This window comes from Castanea sativa, chromosome 7 (genome assembly GCF_040712315.1).
Source record: "Castanea sativa cultivar Marrone di Chiusa Pesio chromosome 7, ASM4071231v1".
In the NCBI taxonomy this organism is placed as follows: Eukaryota; Viridiplantae; Streptophyta; class Magnoliopsida; order Fagales; family Fagaceae; genus Castanea; species Castanea sativa.
In genome coordinates, this window is record NC_134019.1 from 34,957,493 (window position 1) to 34,983,546 (window position 26,054).

Below are 26,054 nucleotides of genomic sequence, written 5' to 3' on the forward strand. Positions count from 1 at the left end.
GGAACTTTTTTTTTTTGATTTAACATCCAGAATATCTTTTTTATCTGACGCAAAAGATTTCAATCTCTAGACAAAAACCCAAGGTCAAGTTTCATTCCAATGGAGGGATTTGATAAAAAGAGAGTATATGTCTAAATCTATCATTTATTTATTTTTGATATTTTTATGTAATTTTTCGGATTTTTATTTTCTTGATTTTGGGTGTTTTAAGGAATTCTTAGTCAAATTAGAGTCATATTATGATTCTTTATCAATTGGAATCTATTTAGAATTATTTTTACTTGGAAAATAGTTAGCAATATGCAACATGAATATGAACAGTTAACATTTGTTGGAGTTGACTCATATTTGTTTATGGACTATTAGCTCGGACACCTGATGAGTGGAATGAGTTGCCCCTCTTGTTACTCTCATTACGGTGCATAGAAGTATTTTGGGAATTTGCATCAAATAGGTAATAGAGGTATTTTGGGAATTTGCATCAAGTAGGGTTTTGTTATATGTAAACAATGTTGTGACGTCATTTTCTCATATAGTGGATGTTTTTAGTTGCTTGCTCTTGTAGATGTAGGCACACTGTCAAACCACATAAATTTTTTTGTGTTGATTTCTCTCTTTTCCATTATTTAATCTTTGAACAACTGATCTTTCACAGCAACTTTTCAGCAAAAATTGAGTTTTTGTTTATTTTTGGTGGATTCAAAGGATTGTGGATTAAGGCTTGCATTTAGCTTGTAACGAGATCTAGCATTTTTCACCTTTTTAGGATATATATTTTCCCAGACATGAAAGGAAGCTAGAAAAGCATATCTTGCTCCAACTATAATCAAATTGTCAGAAAATCCCAGATTAGAAATAGACTCACGGCAAAAGAAGAGACAACAGATTTAGACTCCAGAGCATCAATATAAGGACATTGAGAGCCAAACCATCTAATAGATGGAATGCTAGACTCCTATCAAAAAAGAAAAAAGAAAAGAAAAGAAAAAAGATGGAATGCTAGACAAATATCATAATTCAATGTCCCCGGAATCATTTGAATAAAACATGCAAATTATCCACAGAACAAGAGGAAGAGAAGAGAATCATAATCTTAGGCTAACCAACTCAGGCAGTCTCAGCATCGACACCACCACGTTTGTTGCATATCAATCATGCTAAATATCTTTTACAACTCAAGGGAGTTTGATAGGTGCAGAGTATCACAGAACAAAAGAAGAGAAAGATGTTAAAAGAAACTATTAGAAACATGGATTATTATTATTCAGTTAAGTCAAGCTGAACTTGCTGGTTAACATCTTGAATAGAAAAGGAAGAAAAATGTAGAAAAGGAATAATTGTAGGTAAGGATCAATGTTGGCAATAAACAAGAATTATCCTTAGAAGCTACTCCCGGAATCTCAGTTGCTTGCCTCTTCATTAATTACAAGTAAACCTGTATAGACTCCACAGTGCAACATTGCGATATACTTCAATGGTTCTGTTCCAGTCATGGTACTCACAGTCACTTATGTGATATGGGCTTTAGCTTCAAAGGATGTATACTCAATTCATAGAAAAAGGGTCTCTGAAATTTATAATCATTACCTTGTTGAAAGTGATTGGCAGTTATTTCTCTAAGATCTCTTTGGGGATGGGATTGGGGAAGTTGGAGGCTTCAAGTCATCATACCTGGTTATTTATTGGAAAAAAGATCAGTTCACAATATACTATTCCCCTGATTGCATAAATAGACCGCAACCTAAACTTGAACTGTGTTTGAAAGCAAGCAAATTTAGACCATCCAAATGTATAGGTCTAAATCTAAATAACTAAAATTTTATCTGGTGAACACCAATAACTTGGTCCATCTGGACTTAAGTACACAGTTTATTCCTTTATGTGCAACTGGGATGATCACATCCTGGATTTTGTATTAATTTATGCTTTGGAAAAATATTTCCAGAGTGGAATAGTCTAATCAATTCCCCTCACACAACCTTCATGGAAAAATTTCTAATGAAAAAAGAAAAGATGGAAAACCAGGTAAAACTCACATAGTAAAAGGTGAAAGTGGACTTGGATTTGGTCCTGTGTGATGTTGCTCCCTTGGTTTATCTTCTATTGGAGACTGAGCTATGTTGTTGATTGACAAATTAGCCATGTTGGAATGGCCATCTACCTCCAATGTTGGAAGGGGTGATGCAGTTGGTACAGTAGGAGACGGTGATGTGGGAGGCTTAAGGTCATCATATCTGAAAACAAAGTGTGCACATGATGTGCAGGAATCATAAAAGAAAGAGTAAGATGTAAGGAAAATAAAACACTAAAAGGTTATATCAAACCACAGCCTAGAGTTCAAGGCTTTTCATCATGGCTGATAAGAAAATAAAACAGAATTTATATTATAAGCATAAATCTGGACACAAACTTAATCACTCTGACAGCTTGTCCACTGACTAAGGATCCTAGAAATGATAACAAAATATTGACTTCAACCTTTAGGCAGATTAAATAATTTAGCAGAAGACTCTTTTTTTGGGGAGGGGGATACAACCAGGGGAAATTTCTGTAAAACCTATGTTTTGAAGGGAACAAATAGGTATCATCTTAATCTTGAATCACTGAGGATTATCACAACCACTTGTTTGGTCTATATGCTGCACAAAGAAGCCATCTGAAAACATAAAGTATCTGTAACTAATTTGCTTAAAGTCTGGATTTATTATTTTAAATATTTTAACTAAGTCTTGTTGGTAGACTGCAATCCTCTTTCATGCATTTTTAACAAGTAATGGTCTTAAAAGAACAAAGGAGTAATGGAACTTAAAAGTATGGACTTTACTTTATAGATTGAACAAAAGGAGCCGAGATCTAAAGTAGAAGAATTGTACTACCAAACTGTATACTGCATCCTTAAAAGTGTAGAATATAGTAGCAGATTACTTTTATAATTACAGTGATCATAGACTTTCACAGGGTAGGGTGAATCATGATAAGTTGAACTCTGTGGAGGAACCTTTTTAACAACACCAGTCACAATGGTCTTTGCTACATAGTTGCCTCCAGTAGATGGTGAAACAACTTGTACTGCTGTTGAGGCACCTTAAGGTGTTACTTTGGGACCACTTTGTGCTGGGGATGGAGAGCTAGGTGGCGTCTGATAAATTACCAATTATACCAAATTTTTTTTTTCTTTTTGAGAATCAACTTAAACTAATAGGAAAGAGTAACTTTTAATTAATTAATTTTTGACACTCCCTCTCATATGTGGGCATGGACTCTCCCTTAATAAGTGAGGTTCAACATGTGGGATTTTTAACTTTTTAAATAAGAGGTAAAGTGGAGACAAGATTCAACCTTAGAACCACTTCTTTGATACTAAGATAAAAAACCACTTATCCTAAAAGCTTAAATCACTAGTAGATGGTGAATTTAATCATTTAACCATTATGACTTCAAATCCTCATAACTATCAAATTAAATAAGCTCATAAGAATTTGTCCCATATATATCATTCAACAGGAAAGCATCAGAGATGGCTTACGCAACATAAGGTGAAAGAGGCCTTTTAATTGGGAGTTCTTCTGGGGCAGGTTTTGTCTCAGTGGTGCCAATTTTCATCCCTGTTGCACTTGTTTCAGTAGCTGAAGTATCAGGCTTTGAAAGTACATCATTGATAATGTTTATAGTTTTCTGACCAACAGGTGGAGTTGGAATAGGAGATACAGGTGGTTTCAGATCGTCATAACTGTAAAATAACAACAGAAACAACAAAGACAATAAAAAACAATGACAAGAAATGTGTTTTAAGACCCACAAACTAATTTAGTGGTCAGAGTTCTACACTGTTTGACATACATTTAATATAAATGCAAAAGATGTTCAAAGATATCTCAATCTTTTTAACTATGGAAAATTCTCTATATAGTCCTCTGAGATGATATTCAATGGCAGCAAAACATAATTTGATGACTCTAATAAATATTTTTGGGACATCCAACAATCTCTTTTGTCAAACAGACATATCAAAGAAAAAGAAGAAGTTCTAGAATAAATGATGTCAAGTATGTGAGCTTATCATGTATAAGGCGAGAAAGGCCTTGGTTTCCTCACTTCAGTCTGGGTAGGTTCTTTTTCAATGATGATTCCTGTGGGTTCCGGTAAAGGAGTGGACTTTGACACTTCTGGTTTAGCATCTACATAACTAGGTTTGGTGGCACCAGCAGTAGTGCTTGGGGTTGGTGTAGGGGACATTGGTGGTTTTGAGTCTTCATAGCTTTGGCAAAAGGGAAAGACAAGATAAATAAGAGGTTGCTAACAACAAACAACAAACAAACAAACAAAGCCTTAGTCCCAAAATTGTGGGGTTGGCTATGGAACTCGATAGATTAATTAGGTTGGCCATATGCCATATGTATTCTTTTTCTTCATTCTATTCTATCTAAAGTCATACATACTAATGTGATTTTGTTACTCCCTTAATTGACAGGTCATTTTTTTATTATTTCTACTAATCTGATTTTTGGCCTTCCTTTACATTTTTTTCCCTCAACTTGGATCAACTCACTCTTTCTTACTGATATATCTTTATTGTTATATCATATTCCATATACAATAAGCAGGATGAAATATATCTACTTACACAACATAAGGAGAGAGTGGTTCTGTTGCCAATGCTTTTGCACCAGAAGGATCTTTCTTGATGGGAGTGCTTGATTCCTTGGACTCGACAGTCTTAGATGGTGATGAGCCGGGCCCACCTGCAGCACCTGATTCCTGATGAAACCAGAAGAAACTTTGCATTGGGCTCTTAAAGTATTTAGCAATAGTTTTCATTTGAGCTATCCAATGAGAGAGGTAAATCAATTGATTGATCTTTCAACAATTCTAGTCAAGGCAGGTTGTCTATGATTCAACCCCCCCCCCCTCGTCCTCCTCCTCTGCTTATACAGGAGCCATTTCTGCTTCAGGATTTTCAATACTTTCTCCTTTTCACAAAAGTTCAAAAGGCAATGCTTGAAAAAGAAGAGTAGCAGAAAGTCTATACCATTTGAGCACTAGAGTTAGGACTTCGTATAGAGAGAAAGGTGAAAGTTCTCATATCACTAATGACAAAACCATAAAAAAAAGTTCGGCTTAGTCCTCAGAGTTAATGACTTATCTAATTCTAGTAATACTGTAGAAATGCTAAATTATAAAACACATTCGGCTTAGATTACCCTTAGCAGTCAAATGTAAAAAGTATTGTCCTGTTGAGCTTGAAATTTCACTTCAGTAGCTCAAGCCAATCATTAAGTCCTTCAAGCATGTTTGATGTCCATGGAATACAGTAAGTGTTTTCACTCACTTAGGCAAGAAAATAACCTTTGGTGAGTAAATTTCAGCACGTTGAGATGGTATCTTTGCAAGAAGCTCATCCATGGGAGTCAATGGTGCAGTTGTCTCTGCAATTACCTCCACTACTTTGCAGTATGAAAGGCTGCGGTTTTTGGCCATGACTGCCATAAGCTCTGCCACCTGCATCAATGCAAGTTGCTTTTGTTGTTGATGGGAAAGTGACAAGTTTCTTTGACCAAATATAGATGTGGATGTCATGATTAATTCTGCATATTGAAAATACAAGTAAAATATGACACGACACTGTACGGAGCGATCGATCAATGCAGTATATGAATATCACATGCATGGGTAGTAAGAAGGAACATCCAGAATACATAAAACGGATGCAATGTAAAAAAAAGTCACAGGTTTAGACTTGCAATAAGTTCTTTTGGTCTGGAAATGACGCCAAGTATGTGAAAAATTATATGACTCTTTAGCATTTGATCTTTCTGTTTCACCATTTTGTCAATAATTGAAAATTTTTCTTCCTAATGAACATAACATGCAATATCAGTTGAGTTGAGTTTCCCAATTTGAAAAGGCGATCAACATTTAAATTTAATTCAAGATATTCCCCAGAAAATTTTAAAAATACTACGACCCAAACCTTCAATTTCAATTATTTTCTTGAATTCCTAAGCAAAAGAAATATTTAATAATAAATTAAAATAAAAAGAGAACAAGAGAAGAAAGGAATAACATCATAAAGACCAGACATACTTTCAATTATATCCTGCTCAGATAAATAAACATAAATTTCAATGCTAGAAATTTGTTCAAATTCCTAATATGACTTGGTTTAGGATTTCTTGGCGTGGAAGGAATGTTTTTCCTTGGTGTGGAAGAATATGATTCTCCTTGATATGGAAGGAAAGAGTTTGTTTTGTTGAAGTAATTGGGTATTCCTTGCCCATTAAGGAAAAGAATTGAAGTCTTATAAATAGGCATTGTTGCAAGGGATTTGGTGGCTTTGGCACAAGGGGGTCCTCCCACATGGGGAAAAGAGAAAACTCTTATAAGAAACATGAAGTAGGTTACTTGAAGAGTAATTTGAGTGTTTGTTTGTTGTGTGAGAAAGAGTAATTGGGTGTATTGGGGCTTTGGGATTGTGGGTTTGTCTTTTTGTGATGTTTGTGAATTATTTTGTGTTTGTGAGAATTGGAGAGATTCTTCATCAATCTAGTGGCTGGTGAATCATTGATCTTGTTTTTGAGTTTTGATTGAGAGCAGTTGAAATCTGTATCGTTGATAGTAGATTTTGGTTAAGAGTAGCCCGTGGACATAAGCTTGAAGATGGCTGACAATGATAAATTTTGCTATCTTGTGTGACTGTTTTATTTCCTTTGTTTGTGTGAATGCGCTCCTGCTAACCCCAGATCACAAAATTCTATCTATTTATAATTACTCCATATTTTTGCTGTGTCTGTTGCGATTTGAGCTTAATAGTGTATAAGGTGAATGGTCATTGCAATGTGATTCCACTTAAGGTATAGAATGTTCAAACCTCAAAAGTAAAAGTGTATGTCAACGTAGCTATCGCCCTTACAATATTTATTGGCAGGACAACATTCATAGAGCTTTTTAATAATTCTTCACTCACATAGAAGAAGACTTGTTGAATACTGAGTGAATTGAACAATGTTACGAGTTATCAATCCAAGAAAAAAAAATCATTTTAAGAGTTGCGCTCAAGGCTAAAATATTATTGCAAACTGAGAAAAAATGTATAGAAAGAGTACCTGAAGGTTTGACACCTGGCCACCAAATAAAGTATCTTCCTGTGAGAGGGTTATATTATGAGTTTCCTTGTAGGCATCAGTAGGCCGCTCCATGCCTCCAGGTCTCACTATCTGAAGAAAACTATTAAATTAGTAATTGAACAACAAAAACGCCCATAGTTTGACAAATTTATCTGCACTTAATATTATTTACACCCACAGTGTAGGGAAGTCCACTGGCTAGTAGTGCCTCTTCTGCCTTTCTTTTCCAAATCAGGACTCCCCAAAACAAACTACCAGCAGAAGAGAAGAACAATCAATATAAGAAACCTAATGAAGAGGGTCATATATAATTCTCTTTGTTAATAATGACTATAAGCAACATACTGCAAAATATGAGGACGACTTACTTCAGAATAGCAGCGGGAAACCCAACCTTATTTGTTCCCAGTGAGGTAAGTAAAATGAAGTGTTTAACTTTGGCAACAGTTGCTGCATAGTAAAAGAAGTAATCAAAATTCTTGCATCTTCAAGCTTATAAGAATATATAATTGGTTAATCAATTTTCATTCTCAAAATGAAAAAACAACTGACACAGTGACACTGCATTTCCCTTCCCATCTTCCCAAATAATAGATTTCAAAAAAACAAAGAAGGAGCGCGTGAACTCCCTCTCCCCCCCCCCCCCCCCCCAAACAACAAAAAAATGTTCAGGTCTTTTAAATTCAAAATAGAGGTTGAGGAAGCTAAAATTATGTTATAAAATGAGAATAAAGCGATAAATATCTTATAGTGACAATTTTTATATAAAAGTCATAAATCTTTAGAGCAGTCAATATTGTATGAGAATTTTTTTATTAAACTTTATATATTCTTACATGAAATAATGATTTCTAATTAAAACTTATCATGCTTAAAAGTCCAAAAAAGAAATTGAATCAAGAACCTTTCCTATAGATTTAGTTTAGTCCTTTCTTTTAAAATATGAAATTTTCACTTAATACCTTCTAAGCAAACACATCCATATACATGCATGCATTCATATTCAGATGTATATATGTGAGTACATATAAATATATAAACACATATATAATTCAATTAGGTTTCGCCCCTGAAAAGAAGACAGTATAAGCTGTTTTTTTTTTCGGCCCTGCCTGAGTTCAGAAGCCCATTCCATCTCAAGGCCAAGCCAAGTTGGAGGGTGATGATTCATGACCTGGGGCTTAACAATACACGGTTCATGCAGCTTAAAACTAACTATGGTTTCAAGGTTATCTTTCCCAAAATGGTCAAGTGAAAATTATGCACAAGTTGGCCAAAATGTCAATTTTTTAGTCCTGCTAGTATATCTGATGTAGCAGAATTCCACAAGAGAAAATCCAAAATTTTATATCAGATTTATTAAAAAGAATTAAATAGAAAATCCTGTAATTCAAGTACTTCTAGGCCATTTAATTCTTCTATTTCCATAGATTTCTTTTAGGGCTTACAGAATAATATATTGTGAAATTTTAGCCTGATCTTGCAAAACCATGGTGGGTGTTAGCCCAAACTACTTAGCTCATGCAAAGCTATGATCAGCGGCATCTTCATTCACCTGCATCAATAAGGTTTTTGGCAGCCAGGTAGTCAATTCGATATGGTCCAGTGATATCAAAGACCTCCTTCTCACTGGCACCAATGCAGCATATGACTACTGATGCATTGCCTAATGCAGGCCCAATCTGATCTCGTTTCTCTAGGTCACATTCCACAAGTGCAAGCTTTTCTACAGCTGGGCTAAAGACCAAAAACAACCTGTTATTTACTAAAAGAGCATATCTTATTAAATGGCAATTTCATATCCTGCCCAAGTTTTGAAAAGTAAATAGCAACAACACAGAGATCAAAGTGAAACTTTCAAAGCTTTATTTTCTTACGCTGAGTTCCTTCACTTGCATTTTCAACATTTAGCTTCATTTGTTTAACACTCTGCAATAAGTTACTATTTTCTCATTACCAATATATTTTAGAGAAAAGGTAGTAGAATATTGTAATTAACAATCAAACTCGTACTTGCACAAGAGTTTCTGCTCTCTGAGCACTCCTCACGCCAGCTCTGACTTGGAACCCAAGTTTCAAAAGCTCCCTGAAGAAGATTACAACAGCTTAATAGTTTTAAATACCAGGCATCAAGTTGACAAATAATTTTACTTAAGAGTGAAGTTAGATGCAGAAAGTAACCTCACTGTTCGTGAACCAACTCTACCAGTAGCTCCAGCAACAAATACAAGATTTTCATCTTTCAAATCTTCTTTCTTTGACACTGCTCCAACTGCCTCTGACTGGACCTTTGTTGTGCCTTGTAGAAAAACAAGAATTACACATAGGAATGGATGATACATAAAAATGATAATGTTTTGTTTCGGCACATCAGCACATCCTGGATAAAAAGGGGGTGGGGGGGGGGGGGGGGAGAGAAGAAATGGCAAAATAATTCTCTTTCATATGTAGACTAAAGACATAAGTCACATAGCTGCAAGTAATATTGTTACAGGAACTTGCAGCAGCATGATCTGCATCACTTATGCTTCACTTACAACTATGTCAGTTCATTTAACAGTTTGTGTTTATGCACAACACAAACACATATCAAGTATGTATCAAGTTCAGCAACATAAAAGCATAATTGTGCGTTGACCAGTGCATATTTGCAGATGACCATTGCTTAAACTTCCAATGATATCATCAGAAGTTACAAAGAAGCAAATCTTCTATTCATTTTCATTTTTTCTCGCACACACACGCAAAGAGCCAATTTTCATATGGACTAGATCATTGTATCTGCACATTGCATATGCTTATTTACTTACACCACATGAGGTGTATTTCTCTTCTTTTTTATTTTTATAAGGGGAATTACGTTCGGACCTCCTTCATTGACATAATATAGAAACACCCTACCTAGTCAAGTTCGAGACTTCCCCTAAAGTATTTAAAAAATATGACCATTCTTCTGCATCTTAGCAGAATGTATAGAGGTCAGCACTCCCTGTACTATGACTTCACATAATGCTCAACTGTCATTAAATTACCTGTCCACCAATATAATCTATATTATCTAGAACATTTGTCTGCAGAACTCATTGGATCACTAGGAAACAACTTTATAGGGGTCGATTGAGAAGTGCTACACACAGGCAACTAATGCAGGATGTGAAACAAGTAGAGATGATTGCCACATTATTCATCAAAAAAAAGATGATGACAACTTATTCAATGGCAAGGAAGCCCATTTGTTCATGATATAACAAACCCAATTCACAAGTGAAAGAAGTGTGGGAAGATAACAACGTACCTGAGGCTTGAGCTCTGACATTGAAAAATTTTAGCTTTCTGGCATGTGGGTATTTCTTGGAATAGGGAAATTTGATGAGCTGACCATGTACAAAAGGTTTTTCAATGAACCCACTTAGGGATGGGGAAGATGGAACTGTGGTTACAGTTGGTGAATGCAGGGAGCAACTCTCCATTGCTAGGCAATGTGTTTGAGAAATTGTAAAGAAAGAAACTCTATGTTATCAATCTTCTGGTTCTCTTTCAGCTAGGCAGTTGGGGCACGCTCAGTCCACTCCATGTGGATATGATAGGTCCCACAGAAGGTGCCATGCCGATTGCAAATTTGTTCCGGTTTCTGGTAATACTATTAAATTTAACAACTACTATTAGCTTGGTAGCAAATTTGTTCCTCACTGATTGGCCGAGGTTCTTTTGTGGGAGCCACGCTCACACCAATCCGATAATGAGGAGTGACTGCTGACTAGTAGTGCACCTTGAGCTCCGAACGGTTCAAAGGAGCCATGTTTTATATTCAATACTAAAAAATTCTAGTTTTTTTATCTAACAAAAAGTATGTGTGTGTGTGTGTGTGTTTGTGAGTGAGAGAGCATTTTATTGATTGAAAAATAAAAGTTAAAATTTTCCTATAATTATGTTATTTATTTGGATTAAAGTGTGTTGTAAAATGAAAGGTTATGGGAGTTGCAAATTTATATATATATATATAGAGAGAGAGAGAGAGAGAGAGAGAGCTCTTATGTGTTAATAAAGAGTTAGTAGTTTGCAATCAAGAAAGCCATTGTCAAGAATGTTGTTTCGATCGATTGGGGTGCAACTAAAAGTCTAAAAAAACTATGCTTCAACCGATTGAATTGATCGAATGGCAATTAAAGTCTTTATTTCCTTCTTTTTTTGAGTTGCATCTTTGATACTTAGATTGTGTTTGGTTCGATGTAAAATATTTTTCAAGTGTAAAATATTTTTAGGTGAAAACAGTTTTTGAAAAAAAAATTATTTTCAATTGTTTGGTTGCATTCCGAAAAAATACTTGGGAAAATAATTTCAAGTGTTTGGTTGTGTTTTTGAAAATGCTCTAGAAAACATATTTTCTACTAGTTTCTCACATTTTCCCAACTTCCAAACAAAAATTATTATAGAAAATTCCAATAGATAAACCCAAAGAAACCACAGAGAGAGAGGATTGACGGTTCAATTTGGAGGTGATGGAGACAAGCTAGTAGAGATGACAAAATCAGATCAGTGGTTTGATCAAACAGCAATGAGCTCTCATTGGGTGGGTGGTCATAGTGGTTGGCATTAGTGGCTAGGTAGTCACAGTGGTCCAATTGGTTCATTGGTAGGTAACTTGGCTAGGTTATGGTGGTCTAATTGGCTTATGGGTGTGTTGCAAAGACTAGTCCGATTGGTCACCTTCGTCTAGTTCAACTCAACTCAAGTCTCTCTTTGGTTCAAATGAGTGAGAGTCAGAAAATTAAATTAGGGAAAATGAGCCCTATTTTACACCAAAATCAGCCCTATTTTACAATCAAAGAAAAATGATTTCAAGTTGATCGGGTTTCGTAAAATCTTTTCAGTTGAACCAAAATGCAGCCTTAATCTTGAATGTGTAATAACTAATTATAAACTTAATCAATATTACATGTGGAATTTGCCAACCTATAAACCTAACAAACATTTTGTGACAAAACCCAATTACAATTTAAAACATGACATTAATTACAAATAAAAACCAAATAAAAATGTGATGTGTCACTTACAAACAATCCTAAGAAAACCACATAATGAACAAGGATTGAACTAACGATAACACTTAGAGTCCGTTTGGATAGAACTTATTGCTGAAAACTGAAAATATGTAGCAAAATAATTTTTAAATGTGTGAATAGTGCCGTGGGACCTATTTTTAATGAAAAAGTTGCTGAAAAGTGAAATTTGTGGGTCCATGAACAGTGCACGGATGCACTGTTCATGGGGGAATTGGTCAACAACTACAGCTGGGAAAAAAAAAAAAGTTGAAAACGCTGAAACGCAAAACGCAGCCCTGATAAGTTGGATCCAAACGGTCACTTAGAATACAACAGTACTTGCCTTCTTGAAAATATGTATAAATACATTATGTGCACCATATGAAAAACAAAACAAGTAAACACAAAAGCTCAATTAGCTTACAAGAATCGCTAAAAGCTTAAATCACCTATATTTAACAATAACAGACATACATGAAACATAAACTAATATCAATAATGAATAAGCATTTGACACATTTTCATATCAAAGATAAATCGGGAAAAATCAAAGTACATCATCTCAAAGAAGGACACATTTTCATATCAAAGAAGGAGAAAGTTTTCCTTCAAACTTGTATTAATTAAGTAATGCCACTAAAAGCACATGTGAATGGTTTTATCAATCATCACTTATTGGATTGGAAGAATTTTTCTCCAAATCGATTTGGAGGTAAACATTTTCCATCCAATATAATATTTATAATCAAAAGCATATGTTCTAAAAAACCGGTATACTCCCTTCAAATATTCTTCACTTCCCTTCCACAAAAACAGAAAGAAAACAGAGTTGCTAAAATAATGTCCAAGAGAGGGGTTATCAAATATTTCGTATAATTTTTTGTGAATTAGCATCTTGGTTAAGTGCATGGTGGAGGACTGAGAGTCAGAAAGGGCCCGTTGATGAGCTATTGAAAGCCTTACCTTTCTTTTTATTATATTGTCAAAAAATAACTCATTTTTTTATTTTTATTTTTTGTGGTCTATAGACTCTCTATAGTCTATACCCATAAAAATCCCAAGCATATGAGTATATAAATGTCTTCTATTCAATATTCATCATGTTAGTATTATATTAGGATATTTTAGAGTTATTAACCAACTCCATTGTACATTCTAGAAATTTTATCCATTCATTTAAAATGTATTAATTATCAAAATTTAGTTTATGAATTTCAAAACGGATCTTAACTCCTACTCGAAATAAAGTGCCCGTTACTTGCCGCCAATTTGTTAGTGCCATTAATTTTTTTTGGGCACGGACAGAGAAGCCTTTTTTATTTTTTATTTTTGGTGTGTGGATAGAGGCAAGGACAAAAGCTTAAGTATAAGGTCGAATTGAATTGAAATTGGAATCTTCTATGTAGTTTAAAGCTTTAAGCTTAAAGTTTTGCTGCTTTCCCATTGTCTTTAATCGAAAGAGGTTATGCTTAGTTTCTTTTAGTTTCCACAAAGTTGCTGTATTAATATTTTAGTATTTGATACCTGTTAGAATCCAAGCTCTCATACAGTTCATCAATGGTGAAAGCAACCAAAGAACGAGAGAGAAAAATATGAGAGAATTGTATTCTTCTTGTATATATAAAATATTTGATGCTCTGCCTTTATATATTAGGATCAGAGGTGGGAAAATACAACAGATGTAGGTAATGTTTTGATCTAACTAATTACAGGTGTCAAAACAGAAAAATTAACTAAATGCTAACTAAATGTTATATACAAAACTACATGTAGCTTAAGCATTTCTAATCTAAAGTATTTTGTAAACTACTTGTAGCTTAGACAGTCATGTACACAGTTTAATATTCCCCCTCAAGATGAACTGTATATATTGATTAAGTTCATCTTGGAAAGAAGATAAAAAAACTAACTTTGTCCAAGGGCTTTAGTAAAAAGGTCTGCCAGTTGATGCCTTGTTGGTATATGGAAAGTCTTGATAACACTAGCTTGAATCTTCTCTCTAATAAAGTGACAATCCACTTCCACATGCTTTGTTCTTTCATGGTACACAGGGTTGGCAGCAATGTATAGAGCAGCCTTGCTATCACAATACAGGTAAGCAGCTTGTGTATGATGCACCCCAAAGGTCTTGAATAAGGCAAGTAACCACACAATTTCACTAGTTACTGTGGCCATAGCCCTACACTCAGACTCAGCCGAGGACCTTGAAACTACTTGCTGTTTCTTGCACTTCCATGAGATGAGAGAATCCCCTAGAAACACACAAAAACCTGAGACAGATCTTCTTGTGTCAATGCAAGCTGCCCAGTCAGCATCACAATAAGCCTTCAGTTGCAAATTTGAAGCTGCAGAAAGGAACAGACCCTACCCTGGTGTTTTCTTCAAATACTTGATGATTCTATAAGCTGCTTGTAAGTGAGGAACCTTGGGAGAGCTAAGAAATTGACTCAATTTATGCACTGAATAACATATGTCAGGTCTGGTCAAGGTTAAGTAAAGAAGTTTCCCAATTAATCTTCTATACTGGGACACATCTGAAACTGGTTCACTAATAGAGTTGCTGAATTTTGCAGATGGTTCCATAGGTGTGCTTGTAGGTTTACTTGCCAACAAACCTGTATCAGTAAGAAGATCCAAGGTATATTTCCTTTGACATAAAGATATACCTTTGGTAGTTCTAGCCACTTCAAGCCTAAGAAAGTACTTCAATGTACCAAGATCCTTAAGTTTGAACTTACTATCCAAAAACTGTTTGAAAGAATTCACTGCATCCACATCATTGCTTGCAATTAAGATGTCATCAACATATACCAAAATGATAATAATGGAACATCCTTTAACTCTGGTGAAGACTGAATAATCAGATTTGGATTGTACAAACCCATGATCAACAATTGTGGTAGAAAATTTAGCAAACCATTGTCTGCTTGCTTGTTTGAGTCCATACAATGACTTAAGCAATTTACAAACCTCCCCCTTGCTGCCAAACCCAGGTGGGGGATGCATGTATACCTCCTCATGAAGATCCCCATGTAGAAAGGCATTATTGACATCAAGTTGTGTCAAATGCCATCCAGAAACAGTAGCAAGAGCAAGTAAGGTCCAGACAGTAACAAACTTAACCACAGGGGAAAAAGTCTCAAAAAAATCAATACCCTCAGTTTGGGTAAATCCCTTAGCCACCAAACGAGCCTTATACCTCTCCACAGAGCCATCAACCTTTAACTTAGCTTTGTAAACCCATTTACACCCTATAGGAACCTTTCTAGGAGGAAGGGAACACATAACCCAAGTATTATTAGCTTTAAGAGCATCAAACTCAGCTTGCATTGCCTCTTGCCATCTAGGATCCAAGATGGCTTCAGCATAAGAACCAGACTCCTAAGAAACAAAAAGGGAAATGGCAAAAGCCCTATAACAAGTAGAAAGTCTATCATAAGATAAAGTAGAGGAAATTGGGTAGAGAATACTTGAATTGGTGGAAGCACTGGAATCATGAGACTGAGTAATGGAAGCTGAAGCCAACACATGTGAAGAAGCCAAGTTACAATGATAGTCAAGAAGATAAGAGGGTGCTTTGTGAGGTCTAGAGGATTTTCTGAGAGGTTGAGGTGATGGTGGAGAGATAGAATTAGGAATCAAAGGTAAATCAGGGGCAGAATGAGACTGCTCTAAGTCATAAGAAAGAGGCACCAGGTCTGGGAATTCATCAGGAGGAGTGGAAATATCTGTGGTAAAGGCTGGAGTGAATTCTACAGAAACAGGTGAGGAAATGGATTCAGGCAGAACAGGTTAAGGTGGAAACAAAGAATCAGAAGATGAGAAAGAAGGAATAGGAGTGGATTTATTAGGCCAATATTTAAACGGAAAACAAGACTCTTTGAAGACAACATCCCTAGAGACAAAACATGTCCTAGAAGCCAAATCATAAAGCTTGTAGCCTTTAATACCAAATGGATAACCAAGGAAAATACAAGCCTTGGCTCTAGGATCAAATTTGGACCTATCTCTAGCCAAGGTAGAAGCATAACAAAGACAGCCAAAAGACCTAAGATGATCATAAGAAGGAGTCTTACCTAATAACATTTGAAAAGGTGTGAGATCATGCAAAAGAGGACTAGGAATTCTATTAATTAGGTAAGTTGCAGTAAGAACACAATCACCCCAAAACTTCAAAGGAAGGTTAGCTTGAAATCTCAAAGCTCTAGCAACAACAAGGAGATGTTGATGCTTTCTTTCAACTACTGAGTTTTGTTGTGGTGTTTCCACACAACTAAGCCGATGTATAATTCCTTTGGAAGCATAAAAAGAGTTTAGAGCAAATTCAGGTCCATTATCAATTCTGAAGATTTTAATAGGAACATGAAATTGTGTAAAAATCATATTATAAAAGGTCTGAATTAAGCATGAAGTCTCAGATTTTTGTTTCATTAAGTAGACCCAAGTACATCTACTATGATCATCCATTAAAGTAAGGAAATACTTAGACCCATTTAAAGAAGGTGTAGAATAAGGACCCCAAATGTCAGCATGAATCAAATCAAAACAAAAAGGAGAAGAAGAAGTAGATGTAGGAAAAGGCAACCTTTTCTGCTTGGCTAGAGGACAAATAGAACAATCAAAAGTTTTATTAATATTGCAAGTAATGACATTTGGTACAAGAGATTGCAACAAGACTAATCTTTGTGGAGAAGGATGACCTAACCTACAATGCCATAAACTAGTCTTGTCAACAGCAGATGTACAAGAATTGAAACAGAAAGAAGAAAACCTAGACAGTTTAGCAAGGACAGCAGAAACAGATGCAGGCAGTGAAGCAGTAGATTGGCTTTGCAATGTGTAGAGTCCACCTTCCTTCTTACCCAACCCAATCATCTTCCAAAGCTGCAAGTCCTGAATAAAACAAAATTGTGAAAGAAAGATGCAACAACAGGAAGAAGACTGGGTCAGTTTACTAATGGAGATTAAATTGAAAGAGAAACTAGGGATGCAAAGCACATTTTCTAACAACAAAGTAAGAGAAACTTGGACAGTCCCAATGTGTGAAACTTTATCCATATCACCATTAGGCAACCTAACAGAGATTTGTACAATGGAGGTGATGGAAGTAAAAAAATGTGTAGAGTGAATCATATGGTCTGTTGCACCATTATCCAAAATCCAATCACTAGAACTAATGTGGGTTGTGACTGCGCTAGAAGAAAAAACAGAATAGTCTGAGGAAAGACCTGACCAAATACCTAAAACCTCATGTTCCTGAAGACCAATGGTCGGCTGAGTGATGATATTGGCAACTTGGTGTGTGTCAGAACTTCCTTCTGGTGGTGCCTGTGTACCAATGTGACTATGGGAATTCAACAACCCAAGCAATTGTTGATACTCAGATTGGGTCAAGTTCACACTTTCATCAAGAGAAGCATCAGTTGCTACAACATTATTAGCAAAAGGAGTAGCATGTGAACCTTTGTTCTTGAACTTATTACTAGGAGGGTACCCGTGAAGCTTATAACACTTATCAGCAACATGGCCCAAAACACCACAATGGGTACATTGTGGTCTGCCAGACTTAGCTTTGTTGAATGTCTTGCTAGAACCATTAGCCCTAACTGCTAGAGCAGAAGACTCAATGGTATGCTTCTTTCCAACATTTCTTTGCTTCTCATGTTGAAGTAAGAGAGAAAATACCTTGCCCAAAGAAGGAATAGGATCCATTAGTAGAATCTGCCCTCTAACTGTGGTATAAGTTTCATTGAGGCCCATCAAGAAAGACATAACACAATCTTCTGCTTGATGTCCACAAGAACAAGTTCTATAATCTGAAAGTTCTTGCCACAATGACTTAAACTTGGTGTAGTAGCTGTTGATGCTCAAATCCTCTTGTGCTAAAGAGCTAATTTCTTGCCTTAACTCAAAAATGCGTGGTCCATTGCCTTGAGAGAATCTATGTTGTAAGTCCAACCAAAAATCCCTAGCTGTCTTGAAATAAACCACACTAGGTTGAAGATCCTTGGATACAGAATTGAACAACTAGGCTAGTACAGTGATGTTGCATTTGCACCAAGCAGTGTAGAGAGGATGATCCACAGATTGAGGCTTCAACAAAGATCCATCAATGAATCCCAGTTTAGACTTAGCATCCAAAGCTATGAGAACAGCCCTACTCCAGGTGTTGTAGTTCTCTTCAATGAGAGCTTGTACAACTAGTGATACACCAGGATTGTCATTATTGGACAAGTATTATGGACTAGCAGAATTTTGCCATGGCTGAATTGTTGGAACAGAGGTACTTGAAGTACTATCACTCATTTCTTCAAATCAGAGACCAAGAATCGAAGAACTACAGCCTAAAAGGATGAACTTTAAACCAGAGACACCAAGAATCAATGAACTACAGCCCAAAAAGAAGAACTTTAAACCAGAATTTCAGAATCGTGTCTAAATCTCTGAAGAGTTGAGGATGTAGACAATGAATTCAATCACAGGAAAACTTAAGGTTCTATTACAAGAATTGAGAAACAGAAACCCTAAGATTCTGTTACAAGAATTGAGAAATGAATTTCAATGAACAAATCAAGATCCAATGTGAAATTCAATTTCTAAAACCCTAAATTCTGAATTTAGTTTGCTTAGAATTGCAAAGAAAATCAGAATAGAGGAGAAAAAAAAATTGTGCGTGAATCAAGAGAAAAATACAAAGAAAATTTCTACTTGATTTGCAACAATGCACAAAGAAGACAAAGAATTGAGCTAGAGTGTACCAAGAATGAAGACTCTGAAACAGCTCTGCTCTGATACCATGTTAGAATCCAAGCTCTCATACAGTTCATCAATGGAGAAAGCAACCAAAGAACGAGAGAGAAAAATATGAGAGAATTGTATTCTTCTTGTATATATAAAATATCTGATGCTCTGCCTTTATATATTAGGATCAGAGGTGGGAAAATACAACAGCTGTAGGTAATGTTCTGATCTAACTAATTACAGGTGTCAAAACAGAAAAACTAACTAAATGCTAACTAAATGTTATATACAAAACTACATGTAGCTTAAGCATTTCTAATCTAAAGTATTTTGTAAATTACTTGTAGCTTAGACAGTCATGTACACAGTTTAATACATATCTTTTTTAATTAGATCAGAAGACCTCATCCACATATTTATTTCCATCAGGCTTCTAGTTTTAGGCTTCTAGCTAGTTTGTAACCGACTAGTGCAGACCTCCTTCACCTATTTTTTTTAATGATTTTTTTTCCCTTTTTTATCTAACTATCTTTCCTTCACAAGTTTAATTTCAGGCAGGGTAATAGACATGTGGCAACTGCTGCAATTTGGCATTTTCAATACCAAATTATATTGTCAATTCCGCATTCAAAATGTTGAATTACAGTGTCAAATTTTTTCTTATGCTTAATCACTCCTTAATCGAATTATTTTTACCGTTATGTAATGTGAGTTCCACGAGTCTACACCAAAACCTTTTTTCTTCTTCTTTAAGTTCAGATAAAAAAAAAAAAAACCTCCTTAATTCCAACAATAGTTTTACCAAACTATTTCTCTTTCCTAAGTTCCACCGAATAACATCAGTATTAGTCATGAGTCAAACAAAAAAACCTATAAACAATATTTTGCCACAAAAATCTTCTTTTGCCCCCCTAGCAAAGACAAAATCCTAACATTTGTAGTAATCTTGGCAAAAAGTCTAAACAAATAATCATGAAAAAAACATGCCCTACAGTGCAGGAGAAATGCTCTAATTATAACATTGGCACAACAAATCTTATAATATTTGTACAATAAATTTTAAATAACAGATTATTATAGATTATTATTAATTGTTATCGGTTAAAAAAAAATGTAATTTAGATTGTTCTGAATCTGTAACAACTTAGCGCCCGTTTGGTATGTATATTTAAAAAACAGTTTTCAGTTTTTTTTGGAAATATATGTGGGTGAAAAAATGTGTAGAAATATATGTAATGTTCTTTAAAAACAGTTTTTAGTTCTTTAAACATATGTACCAAACATGTCCACATTCTATAATTTATTGTGAAAAAATTATAAGAACCGATACTACTCAATCGTAATTTCACCAAATACCCAAATGTTGTGATCGATTGATTAGGAATCATAAACCCCACAAAAAGCCAAAACACACAGAAAACACGAAAAACACGAGACACACAAAATGTAAAAAAACGCATTTAAAAAACACCACGAAAATTCTGTTAAAATGCCATGAAACACGAGTTTAATTGGGTACTTTGAGAAAGTTGTGGCTGTGGATAAAATAGAAAACGAAAATGCGTACCTAAAATCAATCACCCTGCTATCGTGCGCACCCTTCTTTCTCTCTCTCTCTCTACCATGGCGATTTCTCTGCAACTGTGTCGAATTCCCACTCGCACAGACCTTTTCTCGCCGGAAAGTTTCGCCGGACCCGCGGCTCTCCGTTGCAGAAAGCCGCTCTCCGTTAAGTGCACCGCCGATGATTCTTCTTCGTCTTCGTCGGCGTCGGCGTCGGTGGCCGTGGACTCCGATTTCGACGCGAAGGTGTTCAGGAAGAACTTGACGAGGAGCAAGAACTATAATCGGAAAGGGTTCGGTCACAAGGAAGAGACTCTCGAGCTCATGAACCGCGAATACACCAGTGAGTCTCACTCTCTCTCTCTCAGTCTAAAGTTCATATCAAATTGAGCTAAATTTCTAATTTTGGCCTCCGTTTGGTTCCCGAGAAAACAATCAAGAAATTTCTAAAAATGGGAACTTTTTATTTATTTTTGTTAAGTTGTGTTTCTGATTGGTGAAAATGATTCAGAAAGAAAGTTAGTTATTTCAAGCGCGAATTTTTACTTATATGGAGCTTAAATTTCATTATAATAAGCACGAATTTCATTGATAGCTGTAAAATCTACATGGGATTGAATTAAAGTTTAAATTTTTAATAGCTATCACTTTGTGCTTAAATTTTATATAATCATGAGCTTTAAGGAGGGAATTTATGATTTCATTCATTGAGAAATGATGCTGTGAATTTATGATTTCCTAACTTTAAACACACACAAAAAAAGTAATATTTATTGTGCTGTGATGTGGCACTGATCATAGTAGTAACTTTAGCATTTTCCTCGTGTTACTTTTTTGGTGCTTTGATTGGGGAGTTTTGGTTTGTGTGCTAATATTTTTGTGTGGGAAATTTCAGGTGACATCATAAAGACTTTGAAGGAGAATGGGTACGAGTATAAATGGGGAAATGTTACTGTGAAATTGGCGGAAGCGTATGGCTTTTGCTGGGGTGTTGAGCGGGCTGTTCAGATTGCTTATGAGGCGAGGAAACAGTTTCCGGATGAGAGGATTTGGATCACCAATGACATTATTCACAACCCAACTGTTAATAAGGTCTTTCAATTTTATAGTTGACCTTCATATGCTTGAATTTGGAAGGGACTTGCCAAGTTTTAGTTTCTTGTTGCTGTTTTCTGGTGCTGAATTTTGAGACAAATAGAAGTAGTCAACTGTGGTTATATGCCTTTTGAAACTACTGGTGTTTTATATATAGCTGATAATTATGTTAGTCATGAGTTTACTACTTTACTGACTGCATAATAAGAGACTTTTTAAGAAAATAGTCCTTTCTCTAGGTACTTCAGGGAATTTCCTTAAGTTTGGATATTGTGTAATATGTTGTGAGAAGTTCGTCATCGGTTTATATGGTATTTGTTCTATATTTGGTTTTAACTAATTTTGCTAATGAAGTTTTAAATCTTTATCACAGCGTTTGGAGGAGATGGAAGTGCAGAATATTCCCCTTGAGGAAGGGAAGAAGCAATTTGAAGTTGTTGATAAGGGTGATGTTGTTATTTTGCCTGCTTTTGGAGCTGCAGTGGATGAGATGTTGACTTTGAGTGACAAAAATGTACAAATTGTTGATACAACTTGCCCATGGGTGTCTAAGGTACCTTTTGCAGATATTGGCCTCTGTTTTGTCATGCATTTTTTTTAAAAAATAGTATTCCTTTTTATATTCAGATGATACTTAATAAATTTGTGTGTAGGTCTGGAATACTGTTGAGAAGCACAAGAAAGGAGATTACACCTCAATCATTCATGGTAAATATGCTCATGAGGAAACAGTAGCAACTGCATCTTTTGCTGGGAAGTATATTATTGTCAAGAATATGACAGAGGTATGTCCAAGATGCAGATAATAATTCTACTCTGTTTTATTATATTTCATTGTTTTTGGTGTAGAACTGTACATACATTTTTGTTCAAGAAATATGCTTTTACTATGAACTTTTTAATGAATGCAGGCAATGTATGTGTGTGACTACATTCTTGGGGGTGAACTTAATGGATCTAGCTCAACCAAAGAGGAATTTCTAGAGGTAAAGATTTTTGTTTCTGATTTGAGCTTTAATGTCAACTACTTTTGGTATAATGCAAGGTTTTAGTGATAATCATTGGCTTGCCTGCAGAAATTTAAATATGCAGTTTCAAAGGAGTTTGATCCAGATAGTGACCTGGTAAAGCTTGGCATTGCAAATCAGACAACAATGCTCAAGGGAGAAACAGAAGAGATTGGTTAGTTATGCACTTAAACTACTTCAGTTTCTATTTTTACAAGAAGTTGTTATTTGTGATATTTTTATATAGTTTTCACTTACCAAAAAAGAGGAAAAAAATCATTTGACAGGTAAATTAGTAGAAAGGACAATGATGCGCAAGTATGGAGTGGAAAATGTTAATGAGCACTTCTTAAGCTTCAATACCATTTGTGATGCTACTCAAGTAATTTTCTCCTTTCTTGGTGCATGGTATTGCTTTTCCATTAAAATTATATTAAAATCTTGTGTTCAACAATTTTAAGAATATGTAATCTTTCTTCGTATGATCACCATCTTCACCTTATCCTCCTTGTTGGCTGTACTAAAATACAATCAAGGAAGAGAGAAGATATTCTCCTAACACCCATTAGCAGCCCTTCATGTACCCACACATATGCCCTTGTGTAGTGTAACCAACTTGCATTTTAGCCAAAAGCTAATCTGCCTTGAGACAGCTGCCACCCAATATGTTTATGCCCAGGCTTTCTGATTTTTCAGGTGGACTTCAACTAATTTAGTAATTTTTTTCGTTGTCAGGAGCGCCAAGATGCAATGTACAAGCTGGTAGAGGAAAAGTTAGATCTAATGTTGGTGATTGGTGGGTGGAACTCAAGCAACACCTCGCACCTACAAGAGATTGCAGAAGAACGTGGAATCCCCTCATACTGGATTGACAGTGAGAAGAGAATAGGTCCTGGCAACAAAATTGCATATAAGCTGAATGTGAGTATGAATGCATAGAGTTCGAATGTTTCAATTGATATTAAATTTCAAATCTTTTTCCCATTCTCTCTCTCCCCCCCTCCTTTTCTCTAAATACTCGTCTTTGAATTATTTCAATGTGACTTTGCAATAGCATGGGGAGTTGGTTGAGAAAGAAAACTTTCTACCAGAGGGTCCCATAACAATTGGTGTAACATCTGGTGCCTCTACTCCAGATAAGGTAATTTTATTACAGTAGAAGAATGTTTTTTTTTACCATGGCAATCCTTTGTTATAGGCTAGGGTAACTCCCAGCCATTATATGCCATGCTGAATTTTTAATGATATTGGCTATAGAAGTGATATAATAATGTCCTTTTGGATCTTAACTAGGTTGTTGAGGATGCCCTTATCAAAGTGTTTGACATCAAACGTGAAGAGGCCTTGCAACTTGTGTAATCAGTTTAGCTTCAGATGTATACATTTGCCAGAGCATCAGTGTAACCATACAACTAAACAGGAGTATAATTGAAGAACCTATGTTATGCAGTCCCAATGTACCATCAAATTTTTATGTTGTATTGAAAGTTATGGTTATTGTGGCTATCATGTTTTGAATTTCTTTATTAATATGCTTAGTGACCCAAAAATTTTCAAAACTACTAAGGAGGTATGTTGTGATTGGTGCACAATAAACATGATGTCAGTCAGTGGTGAGCCATGTAAAAATGATTTTGTAATACTCACCTCAGCAACTTGCAAAATAAGTTGTGAAAAAAGCCTCTTGCATCACTTGTGTACATGATATCTAGAGGTAATTATGTTTTCAAGTTGATTCTTTGAAGACGTTTACTGGAATGGAGTGTAGGGCATTGGTGAATTTGTCATCTGTTTTGACAGTGAAGTCTGCTTCTTGGTCTGCTCGAAACTTCTGTTCAATTTGCCTACTTTCACTTCGTGTAAACAATATGTCCAAGTTGCTTTCAGATCAATTGAACTTTTCCAAAAAAAATGTACGAAAACTAGAGTTCTAGCAATCTAGCCAAGATACAGCTGTCCACGAGAAACATCTCAATGAAGAGAGAGATCAAATTATACTAGGATTTTGTTAATGTGTGCTTTAAGAGCACATAATAATTAATTATTTTTTAAAATATTTTCTTGAAAATTGAAAAATATTAATAGCTTTTTCAATTGTCGAGAAAATATTTCTAAAAATAGATGGTTTAATGTGTGCTTAAGCACACATTAACCGGACTCATGAAAGTATGGCGAAGTAGTTGAAAATAACCAAATCCTTGAAAATCAGTCAATAATGGTGTCCTGACTTTAATTTCTTTGGTCTACATAATTATTGGCCCACATATGATAGAAAGTGATGTAATTTTTCTGGGGATGTTAGTGCACTTTCACGTGCGTGCAGGAATATAGGAATGAGTCTATCTTACCGCACATTTTGATAGAACTTATACATTTGTCAAGATTGAATTCTATTACTTACTCATTGTTACTCGTGAAAATTAATTGAATTACTACTTGATTTCTTTATTATTTATGGCAAAATGTGCCTTAAGAGTGTTTCCCTAGACTTTTAGGGATATAATATTGATGTAATCACCGGTTCACTTTGATCTATTTCAATTCACTTCGGTTCATTCGGTTCATTTCGGTCTGGACAACTTATGTGTTGCTGGCAAACACCCTTCACCTCATGTTGCAAAGGTCTATAAGATGTTTTGAACATTTTTTGTATCTCCCAAGCTGTTAATTACTTCTATGGAGATGACATTTGTCTGTCCATAATATTGTATATTTTTAATTATCAAATTGTTAAATAAATTAGAGGATTATTTTATTGGTTCTGTCTCCCTTTGGATTCAAAACTATTAATTAATCACTAGATATAATCGACAATTATTTTCAAAGACAAAGATCCCTATTTTTTGAACGAGAGGCCCTAAAATTGTTAAATGAGGAGCCCATTGGTTTTTTTTTTTGATGATCAACCCATTGGGTTTAGTCTACTATAGTATTGCTACCGAATATGCATCTCCTATCCTATGCAGTGTTGTTAACTTATACTTTGGAATCTTTGGTTTTCTATCTACCTATAATGTAGATCTATAATTGGTGACTTTCTCTATTATGATTTCCTTTATGGAGATATATATGTTACTTTTTGTTATATGTTTGGTACAAAAAGGAGCATATGGTTTGTCTTCTAGGTGTTGTTTGGGTTATTTGTTGTGGATGGGTTGTTGGGTTTTTGGAGGGTCTTGGTGGGCCATGGGTGCTTGGATTTATGGACAGTAATTGTCGATCTTTATTTATGGGTTGTCCAATTCGGCACTTACTTTTATGACATCATTCATCAACAATTTTTCTCTGCTCTTGATGATAGTTGTTTAGGTTACTTTCAACTTCTAATGGACAACAATGTATCCTTAGATTAGCAACCTTTTTACTTTTCATTGTATTGCTGTCATTGATGTTATAGATCTCGCAGTGTCAATCGGGTAACAACCTTATAGTAGTAGTAGTAGTAGTAGTTGTTGTTGTTGTTGTTTTTTTTTTTTTTTAAA

At 35.2% G+C, this 26,054-nt stretch overlaps 2 protein-coding genes across 3 annotated transcripts; one reads left to right on the plus strand and one right to left on the minus strand.

Annotated features, from left to right (window-relative positions):
• Positions 1-1,228: 1,228 nt before the first annotated feature.
• On the minus strand, positions 1,229-10,736 carry LOC142643636 (protein TIC 62, chloroplastic). 2 transcript variants are annotated; one of them, XM_075818335.1, is made up of 14 exons: positions 10,420-10,724; positions 9,306-9,423; positions 9,138-9,210; positions 9,002-9,053; positions 8,680-8,856; positions 7,493-7,574; positions 7,303-7,375; positions 7,104-7,214; positions 5,347-5,499; positions 4,625-4,758; positions 3,527-3,730; positions 2,037-2,234; positions 1,588-1,671; positions 1,229-1,480 (listed from the first exon to the last, which is right to left on the minus strand). In XM_075818335.1, exons 1-13 carry the CDS (start codon positions 10,592-10,594, stop codon positions 1,617-1,619), a joined length of 1,605 nt encoding a protein of 534 aa, XP_075674450.1. In that variant the 5' UTR covers positions 10,595-10,724; the 3' UTR covers positions 1,229-1,480; positions 1,588-1,616. The 2 variants fall into 2 exon arrangements, with proteins under 2 accessions (XP_075674450.1, XP_075674451.1); XM_075818336.1 differs by lacking the exons at positions 1,229-1,480; positions 1,588-1,671; positions 2,037-2,234; positions 3,527-3,730 and adding an exon at positions 4,045-4,258 and having other exon boundaries at positions 10,420-10,736.
• Positions 10,737-20,405: 9,669 nt separating this feature from the next.
• On the plus strand, positions 20,406-24,078 carry LOC142642952 (4-hydroxy-3-methylbut-2-enyl diphosphate reductase, chloroplastic-like). Its single transcript, XM_075817416.1, has 10 exons — positions 20,406-20,813; positions 21,366-21,562; positions 21,939-22,118; positions 22,219-22,350; positions 22,477-22,551; positions 22,642-22,747; positions 22,860-22,954; positions 23,308-23,493; positions 23,627-23,713; positions 23,866-24,078. The coding sequence occupies exons 1-10, from the start codon at positions 20,531-20,533 to the stop codon at positions 23,929-23,931; spliced, it is 1,407 nt and encodes a 468-aa protein (XP_075673531.1). The 5' UTR covers positions 20,406-20,530; the 3' UTR covers positions 23,932-24,078.
• Positions 24,079-26,054: the final 1,976 nt, after the last annotated feature.